The sequence below is a fragment of the Octopus bimaculoides genome, chromosome 15, assembly GCF_001194135.2.
Source record: "Octopus bimaculoides isolate UCB-OBI-ISO-001 chromosome 15, ASM119413v2, whole genome shotgun sequence".
Classification (NCBI taxonomy): domain Eukaryota; kingdom Metazoa; phylum Mollusca; class Cephalopoda; order Octopoda; family Octopodidae; genus Octopus; species Octopus bimaculoides.
In genome coordinates, this window is record NC_068995.1 from 36,827,577 (window position 1) to 36,838,183 (window position 10,607).

General features: G+C 35.7%; 1 protein-coding gene across 1 annotated transcript in view; it reads left to right on the forward strand.

Annotated features, from left to right (window-relative positions):
* Positions 1–10,607, forward strand: part of LOC106882725 (zinc finger CCCH domain-containing protein 4) — a 30,609-nt gene that overhangs the window by 13,234 nt on the left and 6,768 nt on the right. The window contains exons 6-12 of the mRNA XM_052973398.1: positions 469–588; positions 1,732–1,840; positions 2,065–2,174; positions 3,542–3,584; positions 5,297–5,465; positions 6,427–6,713; positions 7,678–7,899. Coding sequence (XP_052829358.1) covers positions 469–588; positions 1,732–1,840; positions 2,065–2,174; positions 3,542–3,584; positions 5,297–5,465; positions 6,427–6,713; positions 7,678–7,899 — 1,060 coding nt within the window. The remainder of the gene's footprint in view (positions 1–468; positions 589–1,731; positions 1,841–2,064; positions 2,175–3,541; positions 3,585–5,296; positions 5,466–6,426; positions 6,714–7,677; positions 7,900–10,607) is intronic.

Here is a 10,607-nt window from a genome sequence, read left to right on the forward strand (position 1 = left end):
TCTTTGAATTTGTTTTTAATCAGAGTTTAAGGTATGGGCAGTCGGCACTTTTTGCTTTTATCCCAGCAATGGACCACCTTTGGGGGCGTCATCATTCCATTAAATATGTTTATGGGGAGAAAAATATTGAAAAAATATCAATACATGTCCGAGTATCAAAGAAACTAGGAAGGTTTCAGGTGGTCATGAGATGTCTTAGAAACAACATTTAAAATTTTCTTAAATCACATACAAAAAAATTTTTTTTTTTTTAATAATCATATGAATTCCTGTGTACAGTACACAAATTTTCCAAAAATTTCTGAAAATTCCAAACAATATAAAGTTTGCAAAGTTAAACCAGAATTCCAGTATTGAACATTCATTCAATGTAATCTTTCATTGATGTAATTCCTTTATTAAGTAGGGAGGAAACAAGATATAATATACATGTAAATTAAATGTTTTTCTTTATCTCTTGTTATTTAGTTCATTGCAGAGGAGCAATACCCCATGATTTTTGTAAGGTTTTCTAAATTGCTAACGAAGATCAATCTGGATGATTTCCCACCAATATCTCTGGAGAGTGATGTCTGTGGAGAATATATTGTTGGTGTGATATGCTTGTAGGGGAGGAAGGGCTGAGCAAAGTTTTTATTGTAGGGTTTGAAATACGAGACATAGTAGGGATTATGAGTGGGCTGGGTCAGTGGTATGGCTTTTCCAGCTGAGTAGAATGAATAATAAAGATGGAAGAGAAGAAACAGTGTGTCTGAGCTAATACTTGAGGGAAACTTTGTCGATAATCTGGATGAATTTTATTTGTAGTGGAGGGGCGTGTGGAAGGGGTGGGCTAAACTGGTTAGAAAGGATCTTCAGATGTTGAGCGTCACAGGAAGAATGACGAGGGACCAAGACTCCTGGCAGTTTGCTGTACTTGAGAAGACATTCCAAGCTAAGTAAAATCATGGTTGTCCATGTATGCAGGCAGGCTTGTTCTTTACATCTCTCTCTCAGCTAAGAGATCCTAGCCTTGTGGGTTCGGGTGTGCCAGTGCCACATAAAAGCATCCATGTCAGTGCCACGCAAAAGCACCCAGAACACTCTGTAAAGGGTTGGCTTTAGGAAGGGCATCCAGCCATAGAAACCATGCCAAACAGACAAATGGAGTCTGGGCAGCCCTTGAGCTGGCCAACTTCTGTCAAACTATCCAACCCATGCCAGCATGGAGAATGAACGTTAAAAAATGATGATGATGTGTAAGATATCTGTGAGTAGCACTAACACCATCTTGGATACAAGATTCGCATTCTAATGTAGAGAGTATTTAGGGCTGAAGTATTTTGTTCTGTTGAGGAAGTCTGTTAGAGATTCAGTTTTAACAATTTTATAGTGAATTGGTCATTATGGATGAAACATCATTTGAGATTCGGAGATTTATCATTTGTAGTGGCTTTGAGAGTTTTAAGTTCCTATTGTGTATAGGTTTGCATGTGGGTAAAAGATAGATATACAGGTGTGTATTTGCATTTTACATATTTGCATGTGATGTGTTTTGTAGTTCCTTTTAGCCAACTATTACAACTTAGACTGTGGTGGAATCTTTATTGAAAAATAAAGTTCACAAAAAAACTAAATGTCTATTAGATGACAAAAACCTCTTTCTTGCATTGTCAGGTAAAAATTGTTCTTTCTCTTTTTTTTTTTTTACCCTACAATAACCTTTTGCCTATTTTTCTTCTCATTTATTAGGCTGAAGATTGTCCTTACAGTCATGACTTCATACCACCAAAGAAATCCGAAATATGCAAATTCTATTTAAACTCCATTTGTACAAAAGAGGGCTGTCTATTTATGCATGGTTAGTTGAAATTTAAAATTAATCAAAATTCTGTAATTTTTTATGTTTTTTATTATTCTGTGACATCTTTCAAAATTAGAAGAAAAAAATAAAAAGAATAGAAAGGTAATTTTCATGCATCATTGTGTTAAATAAAATCTAATTAAGAGTATTTTGAAATTTAAAAGTAAAGTTAAAGTATTCTTCAATTTTAAAAAATATTTACTGATTTTATTTTTTCGCAGGCGAGTACCCTTGTAAATATTTCCACACTGGTGCTCAATGTTACCAAGGAGAAAACTGTAAATTTTCACATGAGCCACTGAACGAAGAAACAAAAATACTTCTGCAAAAGGTTAGCTTTTTTTGTCTGATATATCATTAAATACAATATTAATTTTTCTTAATGCTTTCATAACTTAAGGTACAGGTAGCTGTGTGGTTAAGAAGCTTGCTTCCTAACCACATGGTTCTGGGTTCCGTCCCACTGCTTGGTACCTTGGACAAGTGCCTTCTACTGTAACAATGGGATTTTACAGATGGAAACTGAAAGAAGACTGTTGTATGTGTGTATGTATGCCCCAATATTAGATTGCTTATAAGCTTTAAGCTTATAAAATATTATTATTCCTCACAGAATTGTCACTCATCACCGCTTCTCAAATCATTGCAGAAAACACACATGCTTGTTTGTTTAAAAAAACAATACTATGAAATTATAGTTCTTAAATCTAAGGAAGAAGTGAGTGGGTATCATCCTCATCATTGTTAAACATCCACCTTCCATGCTAGCATGGGTTGGACTAGTATGTTGATGTAAATGGTAGCACATTTATCTTGAATTTACAGTGGTGTGGGTTTGAGTCCCATGCATACAGAAAATTCACTTTTTTTTCTGTCAAGGGCTTATATGTCCCAATATTAGACTATTTACTTTAGTCAATACACGTGGTGATCACTTACAAGTTTTAAGCTTATAAAATATTATTATTATTTACAGAATATATATATATATATATCTGTGTATATGTTTATGCATGTGTTACTATTTCCTTATTTCAGTATTGCATGATAGTTGTAAATGAGTATCACCATCATGCAGTGCTGCCCATTATTGCCAATCTTGTTTGAAGATGTCTGGGCATGGAGAAATATTGCCTTAATTGGAAATAGGTTGAAGGTTGGCACCAGGAAGGGCATCTGGCCATAGAAAAATCCACCTCTACAAATTCCATCCAACTCATGCAAGCATGGAAAAGTGGATGTTAGAATGATGATGATTTCATTTAAATGCTAAAGTAATCACAAATTTAGATTGGTTTCATAAAACAACAACATACATGGCCTAAATATTTTTCCAGTTTATGTTCAAACCAGCCAGATGTGACCTCTCACACTGACCCAACAATGTCCTTCTAGAAATAAGTAATCACATCATAAAAATCTGAAAGCTGCAAAATGATGCATGATTAATTCAAAACAATGTGAATAAATAAGCATTACATTTCACAATCTCTATGCTAAAGGGTTAGATATAAATAGGTAAATCTAGGCATTTTCAAGTGCTTTGGTAAAAGAGACTGTTTGTGTTGTTTTGATAATGAAAATGTTAACTAAATATACTTCACAACTTGCAATATTTCATTATTAAAATTTCACTTTATAATTCAACAAAGCTAAGATTTCTCATGATGATAAATATGTTTTTTTTTCTTCTTCTAGGCCCTTGATAATCGAGATGATGAAAGATCAGATGATTCTGATGGTAATTTATTTGTTTATTTTTCTCATTTATTTATTTACATAATTATTCCTGGTGAGGTTCTTTTTAAATGATTTTTTTTTTGGTCTTGGAGAAATGGGCAGTGGATCCTCTGAGACCAGTGAGACTGATGTAATTGAACAACTGCGAGTTAATGGCTCATGAAAAGTGTGAGCAAGGAAGGAATTTCAGAAGGTTTATGTTGTGGACAATGACTAGGAAAGGGGTTTATATGGACTTGAAGAGTACGGGGATATACACAGTATTGCTCAGGAGGGCTTGAGTGGAGGTAGTATGAGATCTACCAGCTCTGAGGAGCAGATGCCACTGTAGTAGTGTGGCTGAGCGAAGAATGGGTGGAATTTATTGGCAGTTGACTTCAAACCTATCAGTTGAGTGGCCTTTTTTTAGATCTAGGATCTCTATGTGTAATAGTAGTAGTGTTGTCCCATTGTTGATAAGTGTATGCTAAAATGATGATGGGCCAATGCTTGTATTGCATAACTGACACTTGTGATGGTGGCATGTAAAAAGCATCCATTATACTCTTGGAGTGGTTGGCATTAGGAAGGGCATCCAATCATAGAAACAATGCCAAATCAAATTGGAACCTGGTGCAGCTTACCAGTTTCAGTCTAACCATCTAACCCATGCCAACATGGAAAGCAGATGCTAAATGATGATAATGATGCAATAACATTGTTTTCATCAAATTTCTTGTGTATTGTAAAGACATTGTTAGGGCTAGTGACTTTGTTGGATTGAAGTGACCTGAACTGCTTTTATACTTAATATGTTTATGTACTGTGATGGTGAGGTTATTGGAGTGGAGACGATTACTTATATACCGTTTCTAAGGTGTATAAGTAACTGAAATTGCAACACCTTCCTGAATGGGATGCTAGTCTGTCATAGGGTTAACTTCCCAGCTATTGTTGGAACTCATTTACAGCTGAGTGAATGGGAACAATATGAAATAAAGTGTTTTGCTTAAGAACACCATACATTGCCTGGTCCAGGAATCAAAGTTATGATCTTACAATTTTGAGTATATCTTAACCACTAGGCCATGCACCTTTACCTCTCTGGTATTCTACTGCATCATCATCGTTTAACGTCCGTTTTCCATGCTAGCATGGGTTGGACGGTTTGACTGAGGACTGGTGAAACCAGATGGCTACACCAGGCTCCAATCTGATTTGGCAGAGTTTCTACAGCTGGATGCCCTTCCTAACGCCAACCACTCAGAGAGTGTAGTGGGTGCTTTTACGTGTCACCCGCACAAAGGCCAGTCAGGCGGTACTGGCAACAGCCACGCTCAAAATGGTGCATTTTATGTGCCACCCGCGCAAGAGCCAGTCCAGGGGCTCTGGCAATGATCTTGCTCGAAAATCCTTACACATGTCACGGGCACAAGTGCCAGAAAGGTGACGCTGGGCACAGGTGCCATCCCGATTTCGCTTTCGCTTGCCCCAATAAGTCTTCGCAAACTAAAATATTTGAATTCTGTTATTTTTGTTCATTATATTTTTACAAGAATGGCTTTAACTATAATTATTGGGATTCTGAAACATAGAAACTAGAATATTTCAATACTGTAAATTACTTACATTAACTGTTGGCCGTGAAGAAATTTATGGTGTTAAGAAAAATTCATCTCTTTACTAACATTCATCGCACATTTTAAGACATCTTTAAAAAATATTTTTGTTTAGATTCCCTTACACATGAAAGTTTAGAACATATGAGAGATAAAGGAGGCAACCAAGCACCTGGATCAAATGGAGGAAGCAAGAAGATACCTTCTTTGTTTGATATCAAAGTCTACCCACCTGGTCAGAGTCCTAAAAAGCCACAAGGTTCTACTGTACAGCCACCTGGCAGGTAAGGCACGAGTTAAAAATATAAATTCAGATAATATGCTTGCATTATAATCTAGTCTTAAATGTTTTGATTTCAAAAATATTTTCAGTTTGGTGATATAACAAATTTTTTTTTCAATCAAAATTCACATATTAGAATGATTGGCATGTTTTATGTAGTCTCCACTTTGAAAAACTAAAATTTCAGCTATGTCTGAAATATTATTTGTTCATATTGGTAATGAGTTCCATAATATACTGATTGATTTTTGTGACATGAAGTCTATTCTTTATTTTTAGATATTGAAGAAATATCTGTAAATCTGTCCACAAAACAAAACAAACCTCATAAAACAACATTTGTACTCTAACCCTTTAATATTCAGACTGACCATATCAGCCCAGATATTCTTCCTGTTTTATATTCAAACTGACCAGATCAGGTCTCTCACATCTACCCGACAATGTTATTCTTAAAATAAACAATCACATCATTGATATCTTGAAGCTAAAAGATAATGCATGATTAATTGAGATCATCATCATCATCATCATCATCATCATCATCGTTTAACGTCCGCTTTTCATGCTAGCATGGGTTGGACGATTTGACTGAGGACTGGTGAAACCAGATGGCTACACCAGGCTCCAATCTGATTTGGCAGAGTTTCTACAGCTGGATGCCCTTCCTAAACGCCAACCACTCAGAGAGTGTAGTGGGTGCTTTTATGTGTCACCCGCACGAAGGCCAGTCAGGCGGTACTGGCAACGGCCACGCTCAAAATGGTGCATTTTATGTGCCACCCGCACAAGAGCCAATCCTTGAATAAATAAACATAACATTTGACAGAGTGATTTGAATGTCAAAGGGTTAAATTAGAAGCTGATATGTGCTTTATGTGAATTATTGTATGTTTTATGGGAGAGTTCTTTTGTAGTTCATTATTTAAACAATTGTTTTTGTTTTTTTACATCTGTTTCAGGCCTGGTTTTTACAAAGATGCTTTGTCTCTGTCACCATCTGGGAATTCTTCTTGTTCATTGCCTCCATCTGGTGCAGGTATTGGAGGATTAGGCTCTGTGTCAATTCGTCCTCCAATTGGATCTCCTGGGCATTCCTCTTTTATTGGTTCTCGCCAAACACCAGGGGATTGTCCTCCCCAGCAGCAACAGACACCTCCACAACTTGGCTGCAGCCCACCACATCCTCAACAGTCTGTTATGATTGGTTCAAATTATCCTGATGACAAGAATGTTCCTCAACCATTAGGTATATAACTTGTTTCCCATAAATGTTCACCTTTTTCATGTTTCTCGTTATCATTGTGATGGGGTCAATTTGCTTTGCTGTTCTTTTGAATGTAGCCAAAAGTATTAAATTAACTATGTTGAATGCAAGCTGATACTTGTAAGTGTGCAAATAAATATATTGTTAAAGGTGTTGTTTTTTAATTAACAGAGGAAGGTAAATGAACATTTAATGTAGATTTAATGACCACTGCATTTTGGCGCTTAATTCTTTTCTTGTCTGCAGATTGACCATTTTCAGACATGTCAGTATTAGGTTCAAGTAACTGTTAATGTTTTGGAAACATTTTGTCAATACTTATTGAAAATCCTGAAGTTAAGCTTCATATTGTATGATAGTTTGTAAATCACCTAAAATAAGAATTCACTAATAAAAGCTGTTGAAAAATATATCATTTCTTTTGATGGAAAAAGAATAAGGTTATTACTTCACCGTTTAGTATAAATATTGTTAATAAAGTTAGCTGCTGCTGATTTTTTTTTCAGTTAAATCCATCAGTTAAATATTGATTTGTTTTTGTAATAGCTTTATAATTGTGTTATAAAATTTATCTTGTCCTTTTTTTCAAGTTTTCTATATTAAACTGAAAAGTTTAAATTAGGCTAGAAATTGTTCACTTGTTTTAATAACAGTACTGTAATTACCTTAACATTAGTTTTAAAATGCTCTTACCTTAACATTAGTTTTAAAATGCTCTTACCTTAACATTAGTTTTAAAATGCTCTTACCTTAACATTAGTTTTAAAATGCTCTTACCTTAGCATTAGTTTTAAAATGCTCTTTTTGCCTATGACAATATTTAGGATGAAATATCAGAATGTCTTTAAATGTTTTAAGGTAAATGTTGTCTTTTGTTGTTATCTGTTCCCAACTGCATTGCTGTGGTTTTCTATAATCATATTTATTGATGTATTTTCTTGTTTAGATAACCTTCATCATCCTTTACATCATCCATTTCATCATCGTCATGGAGCGTTAGAAGATCGGCATAACACCGATGAAGAAAAAGAAGAACGAAAACAAGTTCCTATTGAAATTCCCTCCCATTTACCTCCCAAACAAAAAGAGTTGTTTATGCGGATTCAACAGCAACACCAGCTTGCAGCAACGACCACAGAGAATACGGATGTCAGAGATGATGCAAAACGTAATTCTTTTTTTTTTTTTCACTTGTTTTAGTCAGACTGTGGCCATGCTGGGACACTGCCTTGAAGGATTTTAGCTGAATGTATTGACTTCCATACTTGATTAATTCTTTTTTTTAAGCCTGATACTTATTCTGTTGGTCTCTTTTGCCAAACTGCTTAGTTATGGGGACATAAACACACCAACACCGGTTGTCAAGTAGTAGTGGGGACACACACACATCTACTACAGTCTTCTTTCAGTTTCTGTTTACCAAGTCCACTCTCAAGGCCTTGGTCAGCCCAAGGCTATAGTAGAAGACAGTTGCCCAAGTTGTCACACAGTGGGACTGAACCCAGAACCATGTGGTTGGGAAACAATCTTCTTAGCATACAGCCACACTTGCACTAAGTCTGGTTAGTCTTTCTTTGAATTGATTTTTTAAAAACTGAATTATATGTATGATGGTTTCTATTAGGTGTAGATGCTGAGATAATTAAATGTCTTGAGAATTCAACACCGTATTTAGTTGTGTGTTTCTTGATTCCAGGTTCAAAATCCACATTGTTCTTCATGTTTCCTACTTCAATGCTGTTATTGATTTGCCTCAGATCAGCTTGAATCAAGCAGATCTACATATTCAAAGGAATTCTAGAAAATATATCTAAAAGTTTTTTCCCCCCTTTTTAAAATAGCAAGGTATAGTTTGAGTGAGATTTGACTGCTATTTTTAGTAGATCTTGAAACCACATAGAGACCTTGTTGGTTTCAGTATATTTGAAATGGAGTGTATTCCTCTCACTTTCATCTTTTGACCTTGTGTCTAAGTTAGAAATCATTATTTACATTTATCCCCACTTAAAATGGATGTTCTGTTTGAACAAGCTTTACTGCAGGAGATATGAGGAGAGAAACTCTCATATTGGCTTTTGGTGCAAAATGCTCTCTTGTTTATATTGCTAGCGGGGAGATAAATCCCCACCACCTCCAACACCGAGACTGTTGGATCATGTGATTTCATCCTCCTTTGGTTTTGTCAATGATGGATGCTTGACTGCTAGAGATGGCAAGGGCTCATCTCCCTGCCAGTGATATACAGAACAACAGTGCCAGAACAAGTGCTGGTGTTCCAGTGAGCTTGTTAAGAAACCTATATTAGCGACAGAAGCAGTTTTAATACTGAGAGGTAATACTTATCCTCACTTAAATGTGAATGTTCTGTTAGAATAAACTTTACTGCAGTAGATACCATATATATATGTATATATATATATATATATGTTACCTGAACTGAAAGCATGTGGTGGCTAGGTGAACTCTCTTGCAATATATTACTGAATCTTATTTTTTAAGTTTAAGCAGGATTTGAACTTCTAAATATAAATTGATACCGTAGAATATCTAATAGCAGGGTATAGTTTTTTCCTGTTATGGCAACTACAATTTTTTATAATATAATTTACTCATTCTGCCAGTGGGAAAAAAAAAAAAAAAAAAATATATATATATATATATATATATATCATCTTCGAAACGCCTAGTTTAGAATAGAGGCAGCTGATGAAGGAAAAGTTCCATAAGTGGCTCGTCTGTTTTCCTATGTGTTAATTCTGTTGTCCGTAAAAAAAAAGTTCGTTTTTTGTGCTTTGTTTATGTTCCTGTTCTTTTTTTGACGTCCTGTACCCGGATATGCATCTATATATACATGTAGATGTAGGTATGTGCATATATGTATGTATACATGCATATGCTCATATATCATTTGTATTATATATATATACATGTGTGTGAATGTACGTATATATAAAATAATGTAACAGACACACTGCCTATTCTTGTAAGGAAGATAACTTTATTATCACAATGAATCAAAAGTTAGTTCCCTTTACTACGAATGTCATTATAAGGTGCGATTTGCCTCATCCTCTCAACCTTGCCATTTTTATTTTGTGGCTATATTTCTAATAAGCAGACTACCATTTTTCATTTTCCAATGTAATCAAGATTATGGAGTGGTTCAGTAAAATGTACATCATCATGATCATGATCATCATCATCATCATCACATGCTTGAGTCAAAAGCAACTTCTCAAAGCAGTATTTTGATGGCTAGATGCCTTTCCTGTTGCCAGCTATCATCTCTGTTTCCAGGCAGAGTAATATTTCCTCATGGCCAGACATGTTTTACAAGGATGATTGGAAACAAGGGACACCATATGTTGATGACACTTGTTTGCAAACATTGAGCAACACTGGCAACAGGAAAGGCATCTAGGAGACACCAACACATGCACATGATCGCACTGCAGACCTCTTTCAGTTGCTGTCTACCACATCCACCTACAAAGCTTTGGTCAGCCTGACACTATAAGAAAAGGATACTTGCCCAAGACACCATGCTGTGGAACTGATTCCAAAATCACATGGTTAGGAAACAAACTTCTTAACATGCAGCCTTTACCATATATATATATATATATATACTGCTGAGGACATACGTAAGCTCGCAAGGAATGAAGCCAGTATGCTCCGTTGGATGTGTAATGTCAATGTGAATACCCGTCAGAGTGTAAGTATCTTGAGAGAAAAGCTGAACATCAGAAGCATCAGTTGTGGCGTGCAAGAGAGACGATTGCGCTGGTATGGACATGTGGTGAGAATGGAGGAGGATAGCTGCGTGAAAAAGTGCCACACCCTAACAGTTGAGGGAACCCGTGCAAGAGGTAGGCC